General features: G+C 39.2%; 1 protein-coding gene across 5 annotated transcripts; it reads left to right on the top strand.

Annotated features, from left to right (window-relative positions):
- Positions 1-23,653, top strand: LOC120458566. Of its 5 annotated transcripts, XM_039646259.2 has the most exons (10): positions 1-283; positions 5,686-6,452; positions 20,206-20,312; positions 20,373-20,487; positions 20,556-20,901; positions 20,972-21,186; positions 21,252-21,410; positions 21,473-21,864; positions 21,928-22,832; positions 22,942-23,653. In XM_039646259.2, the coding sequence occupies exons 2-10, from the start codon at positions 5,875-5,877 to the stop codon at positions 23,095-23,097; spliced, it is 2,973 nt and encodes a 990-aa protein (XP_039502193.1). In that variant the 5' UTR covers positions 1-283; positions 5,686-5,874; the 3' UTR covers positions 23,098-23,653. The 5 variants fall into 5 exon arrangements, with proteins under 5 accessions (XP_039502193.1, XP_039502196.1, XP_039502194.1 ...); XM_039646262.2 differs by lacking the exon at positions 5,686-6,452; XM_039646260.2 differs by lacking the exon at positions 1-283 and having other exon boundaries at positions 5,172-6,452.
- Positions 23,654-24,179: the final 526 nt, after the last annotated feature.

Genomic DNA, 24,179 nt, shown 5'->3' with positions numbered 1-24,179 from the left:
ACACCAGAGTTGAAACTAGAAATCTAAAGAGAACCCAACCGTTTCTTAGTGCAAATACAAAAAACCAATTGTTTAAAATGTGACATCAGTGAACCAAATGTTTGCCAAGTAATAAAACAAAGGGTGTAATACTTGTTTCTTAAACGTGCCAAGTGAATCGGCTCCACGCAAAAGAGAGTGTGGGAGTGTGGTCTGAAAACAATGGAGCTGCCGTGAAAATTGATTTAACAAAACAGTTGAGAAGAGAGCGCAGCATGCACAAAATGGTTAAATTATTCCTCAGGTAATTTCAATCACAACAAAAACAACATGTGCTAGATTGCTTTCGTGCTCTTATTGTTGTTGTTCTGGACTCTCTCTCTCTCTCTCTCTTTCTTTGGGTTTTAATATTATGAATGACGTAAGCGCGCCTCTTGGTAGCAGTACAATAGCAATAACAACAATTTGGTTTTGTTGCTTTTGCAAACAAGGAAAATAACAGAATGGTTTTGTTCTGTGCAAGTGTGTGTGTGTGTGTGTGAGAGCTCCCCACTCACCTATGCACACACATGCATACGCAGGTAAAAGTGGCGTCGTTGAATTTTTACTTGGAAAACGTGCTCGAACTATAAAGAGAGAAAGTAAGAGAGGGCTTAGCTCCCTTTCTCTCTCTTCGCAATGTTATTTCTTTTTTTGGTCAATGACCTAAGCTTTTTTGTCCGTTAGTTGAATTCGTTTCATTCGCCAATTTCCGTGCTTTTGTGTGCGAGTTAAAAAACTTAGTCTATTTTCACAAAAATCGTTTTTTATACTTTGTTTATGTGTAGGTAATTTTCCCAGGCCAACTTCACTTCATTATTAAATAAATAAAGTAAGCACAAAGTTTCAATTTTAAAGTAGTAAATGGTAAAAAAGCTTCATGCTAACACTTCAAATTTTTATAATAACTCTTTGGAAAATATCAGCTGTAAAAAAACATAAATCTCAATGGAATTAATAAAAATTATAGGCATTTTTGTTGTATGTACATGTACATATGTACATATGTATGTATGTATGTACAAGATTAAAATAATTATTATAGTGTATCCTACGATTTCTTAAACTAAGTAGTAGTATTTCACTCGATCATCCAATTGCCTTGCTGTTGTGACATTTTGACAGTAATTAAGTTTATGCACTCAATTGCCACAAAGCCGGAAACAAAAGTGCACAAAGATGTAACATGTTGATAAATATTTTGCAATGAAAACAGCACGCAAATTAAAGCTTCATGCTAACTAATTCAAATAATAATCTGTTTGGTAATAAATATAATAATAAAAATTATAAAATAAATATTATTGTTGTTATACGAACCAGAAAGCGATTACCAAGAAGCTGTAACTGCAGCACAGGTCTATTTGCATTCTTGATAGCTTTTTTGGTAAATAAATTATCTAAGCAGTTAAAGTACATTTTAAACTTGTAGGATTTTGCTTTTAATATCAGCATATATCCTATAAATACACTTACAAATAATTTCTTTTCATACGTTTTTTTTTATTAAATAGAAAGTTCTAAGTATCTAAGTAAACTTAAATTTAAAACTACTACAACCTAAATATATAGATAAAAACAAGAGTATTCTGTAAAAATCGTTGATTTTAAATTAAAATTTTTTGCAACCTTCTAATTTTTGTAGCACCCTATACAATTTTCGGAATTTTACACAATCTTGAACGGTACTTCTGCGTATTAAGATTAATTGTTTGGCCTTTTATCATTCTGTTTTACTGGAATAAACATTTAATTAGTACTCAGATTTTGTAGGGCACTCCATATGCGGTGTACTTTTCTGACCGAAAGGAGAGCTAAAATCTTGAGAGCGTAGGAAAACGCCTTTGTGCTCTGTTTGATTTAAAGATTTAAACGCCTGTGTCGACCGAGCAATGAAAATGAATAAGCGTGCCAGGGGAAAATAAAACGAAATACCAAAATATTTACAATTATGCATCAGCTGCACATAAAACAACCAGGAAGAGAAGAACGGAAACTTGTATGGTTTCGTTTATGTACTTATAAATGGCAAATTGGCAATAAGAAACCGACGCGACATTAATATGGCTCGGTAAATACAAAGGGGCATCATAACTGAAGGTCGTTTTTGTTTGCGTGCGATAAACTTTTTTTTCGACTCTATAGCAAATATCACGCATACATACAAGCCCGAATGCTACCCTGTGTTTGCGATTGGTATTATCTGTAGGCCTTTGTTATCCAACCATTTGCTTATCTGGGCACGGCTCCAAATGCGTGTGTTTGTGATGGATACTTGATTGAATTGTTGTCCGTATGTTAGCGCCTAAAAAACAATCGACAGCCGCTTATCAGCTGGCAGAAACATGAATAAGAGTTCCTCAAACTCAAGCCGAAGGTTAGATGCTCTCAAAGGTATCAGTGCCAGAGAACTATCTGTATATTATAATCTTGTGGAGCCAGAAAGACTGTGCAAATGTGCTTCATCTTGAACTAATAAAACTGTCCCGAAGTAATCAGATGGCAGTAATAACTCCCAGTTGCTAGGGTATGCACTAGTCGGGAGCTATGCCATTGAAAGGTGCTGCCCCTCCTCGCACACATCTAAACAATTTGTCAATCAACCGACAATCGCATGCCAATCAAAAAATTCGTGGGTGAGGTGAGTTCTAGATTTTCTTTGGTTGGAGGATGGGAAAAACTGTCGGAAAAGTGGGACAGCAATTGACTGACTAATCGATCACATTGTTTACGGCAATTATTTCCATTTAGTCTACATGATTTGCGCCGAAAATTTGATTTGCGTCTATGGATGTTTTTGAATATTTTTAATCACTGATATTTTATATCAAATTTATTATTGTTTTGCAGTTTGTTATCTTATCTGATTGTTTTAAAATGGCTAGTAATTCCAAAGCAAACATTGGATTACTGCTAACTATATTGTAATTATGCAGTGAGATTTTTTGCAAACTACAGCTGATAAGAAAATAATTGCAATCACAACTAAAAATCTCTTAGTGATCTGCATCTGCTTTATTTTGTGTGTCAAGTATAAAATCGTCAACAATATGTTATCCCATTTATCTCCCCAATTAAATACCGAAAATAATTGCTGCCACTGTTAGTGCGTTGAAAAATTGTAATCGGCGATTATCCGGAACCGCAATTAAAATGTTTTCACCTTGTTCTCAACCCGTGGCCAGCAATTAATAAGGCTTAGATGGATTTATGGCCATCATACAACCGCAGATAACCTAACCCACAGTCGCATGGCATCATCGCGAAATGCTCATAAAAGGCGCGTCTATGACAGCATCTCCGCCGCTGGTGCCGTGCAAAATTGAGTATTTTTGGCCAAAACAACAAGCAGGGCAAATAATAAACGAAAAACAAAAACAATAAAATAAAATAAAATAAAAAAAAACCTAAACAGAAACCTAAAACAAAGAGCCAAAGCACAAACGTCTTGGACATGTGCGCAAAAATCTTTTGAACTTTCGCATACGCGGCATACGAGGCAGGCGAAACAAGTGCCAAGAGCAAACCCTGACATACATTATAATTTGTAGCAACGCCCTCTTTTTTTTCAAAACCGATTTTTTTTAACACAGATATATAGGTTTTTTGTGGATATTTCGTTCACCTACACGCGCGCCTAATCCCATTTCGAGCGGCATCAATAAATTTTCGGCCTGGCAGATATAGCCAGATTTCTATTCGCATTTTCGCTATTTGCATAGGTGAGTTTTTTTGTTATAGTATAGTATTTGGCCACCTATTTGGTAAATAGTCTACAGTCCGCCCACAACAGCTGTTGACACTCACCCACGAATTGGAAAAGGGAAACGCTCCGGAAATAGCACTACCTGGTATCCCTATTTTTGGCCAACATGAAGGTGGTGGATCCACAGAAAGAAAGCCCAGTTAATGACGAAGGGAGTCCCAATTGTTAGTCAGTCACCTGATTCTCGGTCAACTACAATCTATACTCGCATTTTTCGGACATGAGTAAGCGCGGTAATTAGTAATTGGGAGCAAATCGATTTGGACCCAGGTGACTAAGTCACTTCGATCCAGGGAAATGTAAATGCACAGTCTATGGTTTCAAAAATCTATGGTTTTGCAAGCCAACCACCCGCTAATAATGAGGCCCTTCAGGTGATTAGTCAATTAAAATAAATGGAGTTTTGTAAGCTTATCTCGCTCCTTACTTCAGCTTCTAAATATTATTTTATTTAAGACTCTGCTCTTGGTAACATAGTTTTGTTGTGTACTATGGATTAAGTTGACTTTCGTTTGAGTTTCCATTTGATTGCAAAAACTAAAGAAAGCTGAAAAGAGAAAGTAGCAATGCCAAAAACAATGGTATCAATGTGTAAAATTATGACTTAAATCTATGATGTGATAATACAAAGTAATAAAATGGGCAAGTAAATACATTCAAATTAAAGGGTACAACAGTATATAGGGTATCTATTCTGATTTCTGTAATGTTCCATTTTTATACTAACATATTGATATATTAATATTCCCATTTATTTGGATTTCTTTTTTAGTGGCTTACATAAACTATTCAAGTAAATTTTCTTCTCATGTACGACACCCTTTTCAAAAACTAAAGAAAATTACACAAATTGTAAAGATTTTCATTAGGATTTAAAAGATTTTCTTTATATGCCGTAGGTGGGAATTTAAACTTTTAATGAATTAAACCCATATTACTCTTGTTTATTTGGTTTGCAATCGAGTTTGAGGCTTCATTTTTCGAGCGGTGCGAATTGGTTTTTGGCCTGGTCAACGAAAATTGCTACACAATCGAGAGTTGCCCACGCGCAAAGTGAATTTGAGTTTGGTGGCGTCTTTCTGCTCAGTTGGCGGCATTGGTCGAATGGTTCGCCTTTTGATTGAATGTTTTGATTTTGCTTTGAATAGACGGGTGCTGCTGGGCGGCGGAGAAAGAGAGAGCGTCTCTTTCTCTTTCGAATCCATCGAATTCTCAAATTCTCTGTGCCATGTGCTCTCTGCGCCGCGGCGATCGATGTGCGAGGTACTTGTGCTGGCTTCTCTGAGTGCTGCGACTCATTCGCTTGCGTTCATTCGACGCGTTAACAACGTTGCGTATACGCCTCGTCGGTCGCGTTGCATGTGTGTTGGTGAGCCGTCGCCTATGTGTGCGCGTGTGTGAGTCTCATTTTCGAGCTCTCCTGATATTTGCGAATATTATTCAGTCGACTTCCGTTCCGATCGCATATAAAAGCGCGCCTGTGTGCGCGCCATATAAAATCATTTCTAAATTTATAAAAACAAACGCGTATACACACACAGACACACGCACACACACTCCTTCACTCGCCGCCAAAGAAATCAATTTAATTTGTGCAAGACGTAATGCCTTAAGATGTATATTTATGCATAAATATTTGCCCAAAGAGCACCCACACACAATAACCAAACAAAAATCAACAACCAAGTGCGTAGCTAACAGCTAAACAACATTAAAAAGTGGGAAATAAAATTTCTTGATTTATTTTCGCCAGACAAATATCGATATAAACATACTCGCGCACACACACAGACTCACAGCGAAATCCTCTTCGCTGCATTTGAATTATATTTATTGTTTGCCTTTTTGTTGCTTTCTATATGAGTTTTTGAACATTGTTTATTTTCACATAAATTCTTCAGTTGAAAGTGAAAGCGGCGTCGCATCATCAGCGTCGTGAAATGTTGTTGCCGGCGACTCGGGATCGCAGAATGGACAAGTTATGCTAATGGCCAAGAAATATACCGCAAAAACACTGACAAACAAATGCAACAAATCGGACGAAAATCGAAATTGAAAAACTGAAAACAGAAGTTATCTGGGCAGGCAAAATGCGCTTGCAACATCGTTATGCCAGCAATCCAACTACAAATTCGAGCAACAACAGCAACATAAGCAGCAACGCCAGCAACAACAACCAGAGCAACAACAACAATAACATCAACATTAAGCGGGCCAAGAAACTAAGTGGCCAGAACATTATCAAATTGCGCTCCGCCAAGCAATCGGGCTCCAAATCAAACGCCACCTCTACCATCACAATGCCACCAGCAACACCACAGCCGTTGTGTCGACAACACCCAATCATGATGGATAAGGAATTGGAATCGGCCACGGAATCGGCGGTACTATCATCGCATAATAACCACAAGTTGGAGGAGGAGGATGAGATCGACGTGGAGGAGGAGACCAGCAGTACGACCACCACGTCCGTGGAGCTGCGATCCTCGGCCAGTTCGCATTACAGGGCATACACCACCATCCGGAGCAACTCGACGTCGGCGATTCTGCACGAGGCGGTACTGCCGCCGCCCCTCACCCCCGCCGGAATGCTATACGCCCGCCCACGCACCCTCAATGTCCACAATGTCTGCCAGACGCCCGCGCAGATAACGCAAATGTTTTTTGGGTACGTTTTTCAGTTTGTTTTCCCTAAGTTTGGTTTTCGGGTATCACTAATCTACTAACAACAAAGCATGCACGATTTTTAATCAGAAAAAATTCATAGAAACATTACTTAAGGTTTTTCTTAAATGTTTATGGATTTTATGTTGATTTAATAGTGTAAATGTATTATTTGCCTTTTTTAAATTCGAGCAAAAACACTAAACACTTTTATATCTATTCATTAAAAAGAAGAAATAAAAGGAGTAAACATTTGAATAGTAAAAGAATTTGCCAGTCAAGGATATAAATAAAGGTTTACTTCAGAGCTTTCCATTCATCATTCCAATCGATGGCTGATCAATGGGGAGGTCAAGCCATTTGCACCACACCAAGGTCGCCTAAAAAGCAATCCAGATGTGATAGGCATTCGCATAAATATTTATGGGTTCTTCGATGAATTGATGGGTTTCCAGGTGATGCAAACCGCACATAAAACAGGAAACCTATGCTAACATCATCGTCATCATCGTGGTTTTAGAATGGTTCAATATCCTCCCAAGGCATTTCACGTAGTGACGAAACGCACCGTTCATTAACCACGATATGCACCCGAGTTGCTTGACATTATTAGGGTTATTCACTTTATTAGCTCGTTGTGCATTATCCGATCAGTTCGATACGCTGTTCGCAGAGATTTATCTGCTGGGCGTCACGATCTGCCACACCCCCATTTGAGGCGGTGGGAACCGCGATACGTTCCGTTTGGTGCGCTCGTTCTTGGGAGATTTTGTCATCGTTATTTTAAAACTCATATATCTTTATACATATATATTTATTTTGCGCGCGCTCAAAAACAGAGAACGAAAATATTCAATTAAACGAAATTACCACCGCTCCCCGATAATCGACCCACCAATCCATATATTTTTGTCACTGTGTGAAAATTCATTGAACTTGATCTTTGTGTGATGTTTTCATACTTGTACTTGTATTTATTTATTTATTTTCGTCGCCTCCATAGACAGAAACGCGTGTATTGCCGTTTTGCTTAGTGTTTTTTCTTTCTTTTTGGTCTCTTTGTCAATTGGAATTGAAATTGAAATTCAAAATAATAACAAAGCATTCAAATGTCAAAGCGCGCTGTAAACACGATCTGGCCAATATCAAGTCGAGTATCGAGTGCGATTGCGATTGCTGGTATCGAGTACATGCTGTAGATTGGACATTTGTCTCAATTTGCATATAATAAAGTCATAAATAAGGCTACAAATTGTCACTTTTATAACGTATTTATTGAGCACATTGCCTCCAGCAATGGAACTCACTTTGCGTCGGCTAACATCGAATATGTAATTCCCTGCAGTAATTAGTATATATTTATAATGTTTATAATTTGCAACTCATTCGGTTAAAACCGGCATTCTCTTAATAGCATCATTATCACCTTAAACTCACAAGTTTGTTTAATTTGGCGAGTGGGTTATGCGTTTTCACACTGGATAATTATCAAATCCAAGCTTAATAAACGTCTTCGGCTGCCGAAAATTATATACCTCTTAAAAATCTGTGTTTTTGGGATATGGAAAATATATTGTGATATTAGAAAGCAGCGGAAATATAAAAATTATTTTTTATTTGCGAAACCACGCCCGAGTTCATCAAGTTAGCTGCGGGGTATGAACAAAGTTCGATTCATCGAGTATCTGTATCTGTATCTGGCTAGATGGCTATCGCTCTCCTGCTTCCCACCGCCTTCGTGGTCGATGATGTTATGGCTGAAATTTAATTTTAGCCATGATCTATTGTCGACTGACCTTCTTCGTGACACACTCAATTTGTAAATCCACACGTGTCGGCGATTTGCAGAGTATTGCACTGGAAGCTTGCTTACTTTTTGCCCCAACTCTATGAGTTGATGAAAAGGCGTCCACTAATTTCAACCCATAAATCACGGACCGCCGCGTTCATTGAAGACTTTATGTGGTCTAGAAAATAAATGGTACAAATAAAAAAGTTTAATTAAGAGAGCTGGATGCTTTTGGCTTTGTTTTTATTTCGCCTTAATTTAATTTTTATTGATGCAAGCATAAATCAAGCATTGACCGGGCAAAAGTCGCCATGAAGATGAGTTTATCAAAGGCACTTCAATTCAGCAAAATGCCGCATTCCTTTGTCAATTATTCTAGTAGCATTATTTGTCTTGCTTTTATTGTTTTGTTATTCCTTTTGACGTGAAGTGCATTTATCAATTTGAGTTCTTCTCATATGTATATACAATACATACATATATTAATTTGCCCTCTCATTTTGCTGTCCGGCAGTATTATGCTTTATTTTTAACTTGATTATGGTATAATGCAATATCGCAATGCATACTGCGAGTATATAACCAAGTAGCAATCACGGTTAATTCACTTAAATCGTAATTGGCGAATGCGATTCATTCGGGTGACGAATAGAAATTCTAGGTATTCGCCAATTGCAGTTGGAAGATATTCATTAAGTTGATTATCTGAAATGCAGAAGAGTTGTTGTGTAGAATGATACTATTTGTATTTTTAGATGTGTTATAACTGGTGGATCCCTTCAACCGGAACGCTAAAAAACTCATTCAGATGGGTAAAACTGAAGCGAAGGGATTCTCTTGAATTAATGGCTTTGTTTACTCAGATTTTCCAAACAAGTTTCACAGAAATTTACCTGTGGTAGTAAACTAATAGGTAGATATAAATATTATATACAGTATTATTCGTGATATTTCATATTTACATTATGGACTATCATATTTCGCAGTGTGAAAACACACAACGTACATTTCAAACGAATGCAACTCGTTTTGTGGCTATTCATTTATCAAAAGCCCGTACAAATTGCAATGGACTTCAGGTAGATAAACCCGACGTTGGAAATCGGGAGAAGTCAATTAGGAAAACTACTCGCCCACCCAATTCTCACACAATTCTCGTTTGCGGAACTGCGGCACATTGGCAAATAAGTAGTAATAAATGTGCTGGGAAATGCATTAATAGGCTAAGCAAATGCGCGCATTAATTATTCCGTCGACATAATTGAGAAACGTGCCGTAAACAATTAATTGAAAGACTGCAGAGAGCCGGATAAATAGTGCTGTAAATAGTATGTGCATCCATCCAGAAGCAAACATAAATATCGTATGGCGCACTCTGAGCTAATCGTTTAAAAATACCAGCAAACGATTGCGCAGAGTGCAGATTGCACTTTACTGCAATCAGCGACCAAGAATAGAACTAGTTTATATCGATTTGCCGCCATAAAGGGCCAAACTGTTACCAGAATCAGGGAGTTCGACAGCCACGTATATCCCCACTTGATTGGCCGATAATGTCAGCCGATAAAGTCGCAATTGTGATTGCGATGGATGAGCCAATCAAGTGATGTTGTCACCTCTAAAAAGAGTTTCGGCATTTATTTGGCCCGAATTGATAAAACCATACATATACTCGTAGATACAGTACAGTATCCCTAAAGAACATTTTAAGGGTCTGATTTCACTGATACGCTGTGCTGATAAGGTCGAATTAGAGATGATCCAATCGATCGATGACACCATCGACGTATTTCCAAACAAATCAATGCCCAAATCAGTGATGATGTGGTCACCACCAGAAATTTGGGCTGATGCAGCAAATGGAGAATGTTTTATATGTTTGATAAGCAATATTGTATCAAAAATTGGGCAAATAAGCGGTTACTGTTTGAGAAATGTTTGCTTTATTTGTGAAGTTGAAATTCGTTTGCTTTTATTAACCAAACATTGATGTGTGCGCTTCATACTGTTTCGTGCACGATCTACTTGCGGTGATCTTGGCCACATCTCACTCACTTGCACTTGGTCTATTTTCATGGTCAAAACGAGCAGAGTTTTGGCTACACTCAGTGCCATGCCTCTGGCTATTAAAGTGTTCAATGCGCAAACTAAAAAGCGCTTTAAAAATGTTCTCTTTTTCGCATTGTTTACGAATGCCTATTTATCCGTCGTTTTGTTTACGCGAGCGTGTTCTAAAAATAATATGCATCATCCAAAGTCAAAAGAAAGTGTGAATTTTTGAGGGCCATAACTGAGGCTACTTCATAATTTGCAAAGCAAACAAATCAACAGCCACAATACAAACCACACGATTTAAAAAAATGAAGAACACCGCATTTTAATAGCAACACTCGTATATAAAGAAATGCTATTAATTCATGTGAGAGCTCAAAAAAGAAGATATATATATACATATAACGGGTGTTTTTTTTAGAGGTATAGAACTTAAGTTGCATTACTGTTCAAGATGGCGACGATTAACAGCTGCCAAGTGATTTATTCTCAGTTTGGTTTGCAATTCGTCATGCGTGCTTACAAAATCCAACTCGTGCAAGAATTGAAACCAAACGATCATCAAGCAAGGCGTAGATTCGTCGAATGGCCAAAACGAGATTGCTGTTGTTCCGATTTTCATAAGCCTCCAAGATCTTGTGATTTAACACCGCTAGACTACTTTTGTGGGCTATGTAAAGTCATTGGTCTATGCGGATAAGCCACAAACGCTAAACATTTGGAAGACAACATTCGCGTGTTATTGCGATATACGGCAAATATTGAAAAAGTCATTGCAAATTGGACGTCCAGATTGGACTACATCCGAGCCAGCCGTGGCGTCATATGCAGAAATCATATTTAAAATGTAATGCCACAAGATTATCTTTCATGTCAATAAAATTCATGTCAATCGAATAATCCATCGTTGTTTTATTGCAATTTAAAGTTCTATACCTCTAAAAAAAACACCCTATATATCTTTTGGAATATAAAACAATCATAAATGTTTTATATTTTGTGTGACATCTGATTGTGTTTCACTACAAATTGAGCATGGTCATTATGATGGTGCCGGTAGGATTATTTATAGGATATAGGATACTTATTGTATATATCTAAGTTCTTAAAAATATTCGATGAATGAATGAAAAAATTTCCTTTTGGGACAAAGTTATTTTGATTATTATAAGAGTGTTGCCTAAAATAACTTATTTGTGTCAGTATATATTGTAAAGTGTAGCAATTGCTAAATATAAATCATAATTTTCCATAAATTTCACCATGACTTCACTACGTGTCCTATATCTTATAAATGGCCTGGAATGATCAGCTCCACCCACAGATTCCATAGGTCTTACAAACAATTGCCAGCAGCGAACTGACTCACATTTCTCCGCTTTTTGCATTTTTCATTCACCTATTACAGGAAGCCAGATGTCGAATAGATCGAGGCCTCACTAACCTTTATTATTATTTAACCAATTATTTATATGGGTTGGTGGGTTTGTGCTATCGATCGCTTCGATCTGTGCTTTTGCTTCTTTGTTAGGCGCCCGAAGTGCGGAATATGTAACCTATTTATTTTTGAAATATTGACCTCATACGCACTGTGTGTTGCCCAAGTGGGAGTAGAACGATAGCGGCCGAATGTGTCGATGACAACTTCATTTAGCGCAGCATGTGGACGTTTGATTGACCGACTGACTGACTGACTGACTAACTGACGAACTGGCTGAATGACTGTATAACCGGCGGATTGGGGCACTGACAGATTGGCAAACTGACAAGGTGACAGTACGTAGGCCTTTTGTTCTAGGCCGACGATGGTCGTCGAGTGTCGGGTTCACTATCTCCCCACTTTCAATCAGAAAACGATAATTCATGACATCACCATCATCATCAGCCTTCCGTAGCACTCTGCCCCTTTCCGCTTGAGTGGCACGCTTAATTAGTAATTTAACACAATATTAAATAAATGGTGAGCCCTCTGGTTTTCAGTCGTTGACCCCCTCCCAAGTCGACGCCCCTGGTTCGCGTTGTAATTCCTATTAATAATACTGGTAATCCACTGCGAATTTTGTTTCTTCATGACATCAAAAGTTCGTGAGCTCGGCTGGGCACTTTTCTCATAATCGGAATTTCATCGAGCACCCAGTTTAGCTGTTTCTGTTTCTTTTTATTTTTATATTACTACTTTGTCCGGATGGAGACATTTGAAAAGCTAAACTGAAAACCGAATGAAAAGCGGCAGAAAGAAGCATTGCACGCGAGCAAAAGCAAATCAGTTGCCCGTTTGCTCGTCTAATGAGCAGTCGTGTTTGTCTGCATCTCGGCTTCGAACTCGCCTCGCCTAAGGATTTTAGTTTAAATATATTCAATATCCTTATTACACTTTAGAAAAAAAAAACCGAAAAAAATTATATACTTGAAACAATACACTTCGCGGTTCCGGAATTTTAAAGTTGAACTGCATCTTATTTGGTAAACTTTTCATTTATTTTGAACTATTTAGATTTTAAATAATAATTAAAATATTTGTACATTTTTTTTTGTAAATTGCAAGTACTGATTTTTATATTTTTATAATAAAAATCAAATCATTTTATCATTTCTTTAACTTCTTTAATTACCAAGCTGAACTCAATAGGAGTTACAATTAAACATTTCTTGAAATTGTTCAGCTTGTATATTTTGATTTAAGTAATAGCAACTCCACAAACTTAACTTTTCCATATTCAAACATTTAGAAACTTTAAAATATTTTTTATATTTAAAAACTTTAAAATATTTTTTAACATATACGATTGGATTTGAGTGAATTGTAACTTTACAAACACAACTTTTCCATATTTAAATTTTTTATAAATCGTTTTGTTCCCTATGCTACATTCACAATCTTTGAATTTGGCACTAGTGACCGACTTAATCGCAATTCCCAAGGAAGAGTATGTAATCCGCCCATTAAGCAAGCAGTTGACTCGCTTCGATTTCCCAGGGAAAGTCACGCTCTACATTTTCCCCCAATGCTTGGCGCGCATATTCTTTTTCCGGAGCATGATCGAATCGTGTTCGCACGCCAATCCAAATCGATTTCAGCACACATAGATCGACTGTTCCCAACGACTCCTCGTTGGGCTGGTCGGCGATTGGAAATTGTATTGGACTAGAACTCTAGCTGTTAGATTAGATTAGATGGCAGTGCGATAGGGCAAATCACATTGTACACTTCAGAGAGAAGAAACCCAAAAAGATTGGAAATCAGACAGTTAAGCCAATACAGGCCAATTCGTTTTTTGTCTGGCCTCCAGCTGGATGGAATTTCTGGCCGAGCAGGCAAGTGTTCGCGAAGGTAAACAAATTACCCGCTAGTGATATCATGGCGCTCTACAAATTTGGTATACTTGTACAATCCAATGAATAATAAATAAATGCAAACATGGCGAGAGGGCCAAAGAAATAAATAAATACACAACACAAATGCTTAAGTGTGGAGCTTCAGAAATAAACGTTGATGTCACAAACCGCAGACGAGCACCACCTCTGCAAAAAAAAGAAGTATTAAGTAAAGAATAGAGAATAAAGCGAAAATAAAAGGTTATAGGACAACGACTCTGCAATCAAGATATGAGCCGCCAACTAAACCGATTCTCAGACTAAAACGATGACGCTATATCTTCTTCAGCAGGCGATGGCCTAACTGCTTTGTGAAAGTTTCAGCCTGGCCCATTGTTGGTGCGGAAATTCTGGCCATGATTATTGCCTAGGCTCTATAAATAGCCGCTGGTCGAAGCAGGCCAAAACGGCGGCAAAAAAGCGGCAAAAGCGGCGCTTCATAAATAAACAAACCACCGATTAATCGGACATGAACACCTCTTGAGGTAGGGTTCCTTCTAAAGTGGCCAAAATGGCCAAAGCAGGCGGCTAATTAGCATGGCATAAAACATGCAAAAAACAGATTCTCTACTAGATGATAAGCTTAAGACAAACCAGACTCTTTGGACCAACATTTAGTACGAACACTTAATTTTAAGAAGAATTTTGATTCGAGTCAATAATTTACGGAGAAGATAAGATGCAGCAGAAATTCCTGCTCTAAGATTTGCGAAATTTGTTTAGCTGTTTATTGTAAGTTCAGACAATTATTTTTCAAGCAATGCGGCTGTTTTTTTCCACCAATGTAAATATCCGATTTGGTTCTCACTTATTCCCAGAAAGATACAGAATCGCTTGGCATGGGGTTAAACTTATCAAGGCTAGTGAACTCTGCACACATATCAGCAATGCCAAATGTTATTTACCAAACTTACTTATTGTGCAAATGATTATATTTTGTTATGCCTAAGATAAAAACTAATTTCGCACAAAGATTTTTTACATATTTAAATGTAAACATTTATTTGGACCCAAAAAATTTACACTTTCCTGTTAAACACAATTAAGTGTTTAAATGCTAGAATGTATTGTTGAGTGAAATTATTAACATGCATTTGTATGCAGAGACGATAAAATTCCGCACTCCATTAGAAATCCCATTTTCTTGACCCATTAGAGGGTTTGGGGTGTTGATTTATTGACTTGGGGTCGCTGTGCAGTATTGCAATATCATTAGCGATAAATGCAGGGGAACACGGATTTAGATAAACACCGAAACATCTGCAGAAAGTTCAAAGAGCTCTGCGATGACGCCAGACAGTTTCATTGATAAAGTAGATAGCGGATGGCAGATAGCAGATAACAGAACGGATAGCGTTTATTTAAAAGAGCAGATATGTATTGGCAAGATTGCTTGGCTTTGCTGCTGTTGGCCGGCCCACCAAAAACAGCTGTTCGCCCCTCTTTTCGCTGGCGCGGCTCTCTTTGCTGAGAGGCGCTCTTTGTTTGGCTTCTTGCTCTGGTGAGTAAGCGTCATTTTTATTATTAGTTATGACCTCATCATCGATTATTGCCGGGCGAGTTGCGCTGCTGTGTTGGTGGGTCGGTGTGTGTTTGTATTGAAACGAGTCGTCGCTGAGCAAGCTGCACTAGCCCCCACTCCCCCCTCTCCCTCTCTCGCGTTCTCTCACTCTCTATCTCGCTCTACCTGTTACCAACAGAGAGCCATTGCGGGCACATGAGTGTGTGTGTTTTGGTGAGGGCGCCACAAGTCTTGTGCAAACATACACTTGAAGAAAACAAGTTCTTTAAATTAATATTTAAGTTGGAATAAAAATTGTATGCATGCCTTAAGAACTTAACCCCTTTACATACATTAAATTGGTAATACGAGTTTTTTAGAACACATTGAACTAAAAAGTGTTTTCTAAGTTAGTTCTGTATAGTGCTGACCATAAAATCTTTTTTTTTCCTTTGCTAATTGATTGATTGTTGTGATAAACTCATAACAGAAGTTGATTAGAAATATATTACTTTGCCTCAAATGTAGTAAATGTTGAAAGTTAAGGAAATGCGACCCTTGGTACACATTTTTTATTTCACATTCCTTCTTCTAATCGGCAAAGAATTATGTACCCTTGAATCTTAATATCAAAACGTTGAACCCAGTAAAAAAGATCTCATTTGTTGATAGAGCATAAATATCATTACTCATTTACATTTTCTTTGAGTGTAGTGCGAAACACACCTCTCTTTGAGAGTTGCCCACATCTTCGCATAGATGAGTGCTGATTAATCCGCGTGTGGTTGACATGTGTTCTATAAACTTGTGAGCAAATATTTTGCGCTTGATTTACAAGCTGTTAAATGCAAATATATGTACGTTTAGTCAATCTAAAGCTCGCTGTTGCTTTTGGCTTATTCATAATAACACCATAACACCATAGCACCTCTTCCCCGCCGAGTTTACAAACTGTCAAATGCAAAAAGCATGTTTACAATTGTGTTTTCCTGCTGATGATGCGACTAGCAACACTTTACACTTAATCTTAATCTTCCTTTCTTTTCTCACGCGCCGAGTTCAATGTACATTTTGTCACTTTGTTCAATTGTATTCGGAAATTGTTTATTACTCATTTGTAAGGCAGGCGACGTGGAGCGTGGGTCAATGAAATCATTTCCACAAATGCATTTCTCAATGGGTATCTGTTAACTGTAAGCTCGTACATTTGTACATTGACCGCAGCGTCATGCAGCTTGGCCCCTGGCCAAAAGTGTTGCATGCGATTTGTTTGGAAAAGTCCATTTATCATTTGCGGAAATGCTCATCTGCTGAATACATTGATCCATAGATACGTTCGTGCGTTTTATCCATTGACAAAGGCAGCGGAAATAGCTCGTAAGCTGACTGGATAAAGTGGTTTTCTAAAGCGTATTCTACTCCTCTTTCTCAATGAAATTGTTCAACTAATCTAATTCCCCTCAAAGGCATAGCTTTCTTAATGAAAAATACAACGTACACCAAATGCCATTCATAAGCCCTCAATGAGAAGAAAGAATGATATAAGATAAGCTATCCTTTATTCATGAAACAAATATTGATTTCGACATACTATCATACACAAGATAATAAAACAGATAAAATTGTAATCAGCAATGATTGTGTGCCCTATCGGATGAATCACAGATACTCCGATTTTATCTTCGCGTTTGATGGGCTAATGCCTATTACTAAGTGAAACTCATACTAGGATTTCATTATAAGCCAATTCTGCTGGCTACCGAGAGATAGGGCTATTATAGATTGCCTTGTCTTGAGTCATTTGTAAATGGTATAGCGTTAACTCAAGCACGTAGGGCTAGAGTAAATGTGAGATAAAGATACAAAGAAAGGAAAGGACCTTGGCCTTATCTGCCCACCTTTTAATGGGTCGCCAAGTATTTCCGGTAGCCTGTTCGCTATGCGCCAATCACTCCGGCATTTTTGCTTACCTTATTATGTTCCCTGTTAAGTCTTTGTTTTTCCACTCGGCTGGTCAAAACACCAAACTTGTTTACCACTAAATTTCGTCGCAGTTTTAGTAGCTCATCATGTCGGGTTCTAAGAATCCATCTGGTTCCACAATTTCATCATGAGAGCCGCTTGTGATTCATGCGTGTGACCTGTTTGATTTTTGGAGCAGGGAATGGAAAGTACCCACTATGTATACATTTGCATAGTATGCTATATATGGGGGTACTTCATCTGAAACATAACAATGTATGTAAACAGTAATGCGTTTCCTTGAAAAATCAAGATCTATATAAATACATCTTCATACGTACACAAGTACTATTTATACAGTCTCTCACCCACAAAGTTCATTCCTTACAGGAAATATATCATCTGAATATAAACTGAACATAATGATACTGCAGCTGCTTTTACGTTTATGACCAAAATTGAAAATCCACTAATTGCATCGCTGCTGCACTTCCTCCTTTTCCTCATCCCGGAAATGTTTCGTCAGCCAAATTTGAGCATCGACTGGGGCCGTTGCTCCTCCTCTTTTTGGATGCGATCTCTCTGGTTGTGCCGTGTTTGTGGTAAACAAAGCATAAATTCTGCGGCTGCTGCGTCTGTTGCGTCTGTTTGCCATAAAAATTCCAAAAAAGTAAACCTAACATATATGGCGCAACTTCACCCACACGAAAGCGACGAGGCAAACAGAGGCAGAAGCTGGCCAAAAATAGAAGGCCAGAACCAGAACCAAATCAAACTCAAAGAGAGGCCAGGCCAAATTTAGTGAATTATGTGCGGCTGTGGGCGTGCCTAGTCGCTTGCTGTTGATGCAGTCATGTAATTGGCATCTAGACAAGTTTGACCGCCGCCTGCACTTGGTCTTGAGTTGTTTCACAGCCAACTTGTCTGCGTAGCCAGAAATTGGAAGCACAGACTTGGAGTATCTCAGAAATCATACAACATTAAAGGAATGATAGTCTGCACTTAGCGGTCATCTAGACTTAACTCCCACACTCGTTTAAATTAAACATTTATAATGATAGCACAGTGTTTATTTCATAGTTTATTACCACTACTATTAGGGCTGTCTGTTAGTCAAACTGCAATTCATTTTAGCATTTAAATAGCTAAATTGGCTGACAAAACTGCTGATTATTTTCATCAGCTTTCCCTTCCCTTCTAAAACACTGTCTTTCTCTGACATAATCGCCTGGTGTGGGGATTTACTTTTGCCACTTTGCTGTTGGATTTTCTTGGCCCCTTTGTTGCATAGCTTAAGTTTTGTTTGAGTGGGTAGCTGCCCAAACAGTTAAAAGACAAGTTTGTTGAGCTATAAAACCGAAAATGTTGCTCCTCATTCATGATTTTTCATTCCCTTTTCCATTCCGTTTTGGCCGACGCGTGTTGGCCGATTATGAAAATATTGGGTAAATTTGTTTGTAAATGTAAGGTGATATTATATATGATAATATTTTGCAGATAAACCACTTTTTTAAATGGTAATTACTTACATACATATGTAATAGTATTTGAAAAGGAAAGGAATGAGGGTATCACAAAGTTAGGCCCTTTTCAATTCTGAGCTTTATCTACGAATAAATTGAATTTTTTATTATGTTTTTAATATTTACCATCCGCTTACTTTTTGTTAACATTTTGTATAACTTTTTAATTGTTTTTCCGCCTTCTATTTGTCACTTCACTTGACGTCATTGCACAAAATAGCTCTCTATAAATGATAAGCCAGCCATCAAATGAAATAATTCTTGACACTTGAATATATAAACAAAGATCGTTTTTGAGTTCAGTCGTGATTCTCAATCGTATACGGAATAAAGCCGCGAATGGAATAAAAATTATTTCAAATCCTTTTACGCAATATATTACAACATTTAATTGTTGGTTTTGTGCTGTGCAAATTGTCAACAACGCAAAAGATATATTAAGAAATATAAGCGAATTTGTGGATGAATTATATTTGCGATTTCCATGTCAAGCTCGAACCAAGTGAAATAAATACGAAAGAAAAAAGGCGAAAACAGTTTCGAAATAAAATGGAAATCAAGTAACTGCGCCGCAAAGTATTGTTCAGCTATATACGATAAATACTACCCATTTAACTACTTGCCATCCCATTCCAATCTGTTTTTCTTCCATTGTGGCTGGCATACGCTACGTATACGCGATATTTGAATTTTCATTGCCCGAATGATGCAATTGTCAATGATATTTTTGCTGCTTCTGACGACGATGACAGTGTTTTCTTGCCAAAACACGGAAGACACTGAAGGAGCAGCCGACGAAGCTGCCACACAAATCTCGTAATATTTCCATATACATACTATTTTGGCGTTGTTTGTATTTCGCTTTTCCATTTTCGCGCTTACATGACTCAAATTGGTGGCTTCAAAACATGTGTCGGCCCCGGGAAACGTGACTGGCGTACAATTCCGATTTATACTGATTTATTCGATATATATACGACTTTAAGCTCGGAATTTATTCGCCTCTTGTGTCCTTGGGCGGGTTCATTGCCGTAATCCATCTATATAAGGAGGCAACTCGTTGAAGTAATTTCCCAGTTGATTTATTTGGTCATTTTGCGAGTTAACCGATGTAAAACAGTAGTGCCTTGCGGGATTGTAAAGCAATTGTATGATTTATTTTTAGTGTAAACAAACTCATAATAAGCTAATCGTCTGATTAACTCACTAATTTCGTGTTAAAGCAACGACGTGATCAATTAAATTCCTTATGCAATTCTGAGTCATCAAGACTCTCTTTGTCAGTACTATAGATTCAATCACTTTGTTTAACTATGAGCACAGATATGAATATCATTTTATTTCCTTCAACGGATGTTAGTGCTTGAATAATTATATAAAATCTACCGCAATATGCTACCCAAATCTTATGGGAGACCAATAAATCAGTAAATTGTGTAATAGGGCCATAAATCGTTCAATTAATGCTTACCTCAGGGCGGGTTATTTATAAATCGCTAACAAAGATACCAATTGATGGCTTCCCACTGATGATTTCCCTCTTTTGTTCTTACAGAGAAGTTCTGAATGCATGGCGAGCGAAGGCCAGATGCAATGTGGTGCCCGACGAGCGGACACATGAACTCTTCCACGAGCTAAGCTTCCATCCTAGCCAAAAGCAGAGTGAGTGTTCCATTATTAAAACATTAAGTATACGTATTTAACTAATCTATTTCCAAACAGTTAGCGAAATGCTGCAGACTGCCAAGAAAGTGGCCCGCAAGGGAGGAAGTGGACAGGCAAATGGGCTGACCTTTGGCCAGTTTTGTGTTTTAGCCGCGGATCTGAAACGTTTCAGGTAAGGTCACATATTTGGTAACCAAATAAGATTTTAATAAATCATATCATTGATTTTCGTCTGCGCAGAGCTTCAACGATTTCGAATCAGCCATCGTACTGCGACTATCAGTCTCTGTCCACGGGACTGCTGCTCCCGGAACAAGATGATCCTGCCAGCTCCTCCAAGCCACATTTGCAGTCGCCTGCGGCCACCAACTCGTCACCTGCGTACAGCGCCAAGAAGCCGGATAACCATGGTACCGAACTGAGGAGTACCAAGTCCTTTAGCAGTGTGGACGATACCAAAAAGAAGAAGAACGCCACCAATGAGCCCGTGGAGGTGTTCCTGGGCGGTTCCTGTAATCCAACCACCTGGCGAGCCGACGTTGCCATACCAGCCCTCAAGGAGCTGGGCATTTCGTTCTACAATCCTGTAAGTATGCCTAAGAATGGAGCATCTCTTGTGAAACCAAACTTATTGTGTGACTTTCGTTTGCCAACAGCAAGTATCCGATTGGACGCCCGATCTCATCGAGCTCGAGCATCGAGCTAAGGAAAAGGCCCGTGTATTATTCTTCGTTATGGATTCGGAAACACGCGCATCTGCTGGTGCCATCGAGGCGGCACACATAGCGGGTCAAAACTGCAAGCAGCTGGTGTTGGTTTTGCATCCGTACAAACCAAATCAGAAGATCCTCAATGAGCCTATTTCACAGCAGTAAGTATCAGCCGTCTGCAAATCTTTTCTGAAGCATTAAGTTTAAATGTGTGCTTATCTTTCAGAGAATACCTCGATCTGAATCGCAATCAGTTGATACTTAAGGAGCTGGTCTCCCGTCGCGGTCTGCCCGTATTGGATAACATACCTCTGGGTCTGCAGCGCACTAAGGATATCCTGTCTGGCATCAGGGATCCACCGTCCAAAATATCTTCTATTTTAGAGTAAGTTACACAAAGTACATTCAATTCATGAAGAACTAACTTATTTATTTGTAATTTTCTAGTACCGTTCGCGGCGCCTTTGATCGTGTTAATCCGCAAAACGATCTGCTCACTGTGGAACAATGCAAACGTGCTCTCTTATTCCTAGGCTATGCTCAGAGTTTAGTTAATTTAGACAATCTAAACAAGATTATTATCAATCAACGCGAATCGCTGAAATTGCTCCAAACGCACAGTCCAAGAGCTGTCGCCGATGATTCGGATGCGGATGCCGATGGCGATGGCGGCAACTGCAGCCAGCCCATCCTGCCCAGCCAGGAGCTCATCGACTTTGATCTGTTCTGTGTGATCTCGGCGTATCTGTCCGTCCTGCAGCAGGAGATCCACGAGAGCGGCTGCATTTCGCCCATTAAGGGCACCAATGTGCCGCCACCGCAAGTTTACTTCACCAATGGTATGCACTAAACTTCAGAACTTTAGTATATCAAGCTTTATTGATATTTAATTTTTTATTTAGCTCCTGATGTGGACATTTACTACTCGGCCAGCAAGAATATTTCGCGCACGTCGAGCAACGCCAGTGTTCCGTCGAACAGTAGCAGTGGTATCGGACATGATCTGGAGCGCCAGAGTCTCTTCGAGCAGCTCAGTCGCAGCCGGGACAGTGGAACTTCGTCGCCCCAGCCCACGAGCAGTTTGGGTAAAAGCCCACGACCACAGATCCTGCTAAACGTAGAGTCCATCGAGACAACGGAAATAATCACAACCAAAACCATTGAGACCAAGCCCAATACGGTGACTGCATCAACTGTTGTGCATGCCGAGGAGGAGGAGAGTGATTCCAACGATTCGGTCTTCTCCAGCAGCAGCTCCATAGCCAGTGCCGGCGATGTACTCTGCTGCGCTGGTGGCTTGGATCTGCGGGATGTCTATCTGGGCGGAAGTTGTGTGCTCCGCACCAAGTGGCGTCAGGAACTGGCCGTACCCTACCTGCAGTCCAAGAGTGTCAGTTTCCACACCCCTGCGCTGCACGAAAGCATCCAGCAAATGATTCAAAACCAGGAACAGAACCAGGATCAGGCTCAGCAACAAACAGTGCCCCCGCAGGAACAGCAGCAGCAGCAGCGTTCCTTTGTGCGCACTCGCAGAAAGTGCAGGGGCAACCAGCTGCAGCTGGAGGAGCAGGAGGAGCTGACAGTGGCCGAGGAGTCACTCAGCTGGTCCCTACCGCCGGTCGCTGTTCGTCAGAGCCTGTTCAACCCATCGCTGCTCGACTCCAGTCGAGTGCTGCTGTTCGTCATCACCAACGAGACCCGTTCCCTGGCACCCATGACCCTGGCCGCCCACTGCATTGGCCTCATGTACAACGTGGTGCTGGCGGTTCAAATGCTGCCGGAAGACTGTGTCCTCGGTGGCGAGAAGGTGAGTTCTTGTCGAATGCCACAAGACATTTCAAAGGCTGATTTACATTGTTGCTGTAGTTGATTTCGTTTTGACTTATATTAACCAAGCATTGTGTTACTCCTTCCAGCTGACTGTGGCGGCCATCAAGGACTACAATCGCGGACGGTCGTACCTGATCGACTTGGCCAAAAGGCAGGGTGTGCCCGTGTTCAGCGACATTAGGGCAGCCCTCGAGTGCACCGTGGCCAAGGTGAAGGCGTATAACAACCGCGACCGCTGCTAAATCGTACCTGTATTTAAGTTCCAGCACGTGACAATTAAGCTTATGTCTTAGTCTAAGGCCTAGTGCAATTTACGTTCTATTCTTAACCCCCTCTTAACTAACTTAAATGGTGTCTGATCGTATTCGGAGAACACTCTTCTACCTAGTTAACGCTATACGTAATAATATATAGAAGATACAACGAGTGTAAAACCACTAAAATGTCGTCGCCCAGAGAGCGCATTTCATAACCTTATGGAGAAAGTCATGCATTCAGCTCCCCTCTCTCTATAATCGCTATAAGCTATTTGCTTTATGCTAATTTATTATTTATTTAACAACATACACGTGGTACATGTGCTAAATTAAATGTAAATATTCGAACGTGTACAATTCGTTATGCATATATGTACAATGAAACACCAACTAAAAAATAAATATTTTTTAATCATAGTGAGCATTCAGATCTAAAATAATATCTATATAAAAGCCCCATCATGTATATGTATACCCATAGTGACCCACTGTACCAGTTAGCTGGCAAAAAATATCTCAATAAACCAATTTTTCTAACATACATGGCGGAACATGCCGGGATATTTGGGAGGATGTGGCGGGATATGGCGGAAATTACCATATTATATTTTAGAGTATCATCAATAAGTAATTTTTTAACATGTCGCTTATATTTTAGCAGAATGTTGAATTTGAAATGCGCGCGCAGTTAATAGCTTTGCGAAGTGTCAAAAAAGCTTGGCAAGCTATACGCAGTGCTACCAGACCGCATGCTTTTCACTTAGATGGGCAGCCCTCCATCGCGATCGCTGAAAATTGACGTGATAGAAGTCACACGCATACACCCACACTACAGCACTGCACTTTTACTCTCCGCAAATTGCTTTGCTGCTATTTTCGCGTGGCTCCGTTTTGAACTCTGAATAACAGAATATTAGCAACAAAATGTGATATTATCGCGTCTTGTTTTGCTCACGTGTTTTTCGCTTTTCGCAACGATTGTGTGCTGTGCGTTGATGGTAACATTTCCATTTCTATTTAGTATCTTTCGTTCGATTTGGCGACTTTGATTTTGATTTCAGTCGCCA

This window comes from Drosophila santomea, chromosome 2L (genome assembly GCF_016746245.2).
Source record: "Drosophila santomea strain STO CAGO 1482 chromosome 2L, Prin_Dsan_1.1, whole genome shotgun sequence".
Lineage (NCBI taxonomy): Eukaryota > Metazoa > Arthropoda > Insecta > Diptera > Drosophilidae > Drosophila > Drosophila santomea.
The sequence above is the reverse complement of the archived record's forward strand: the minus strand, read 5'-3'. Positions and strand labels throughout refer to the sequence as shown.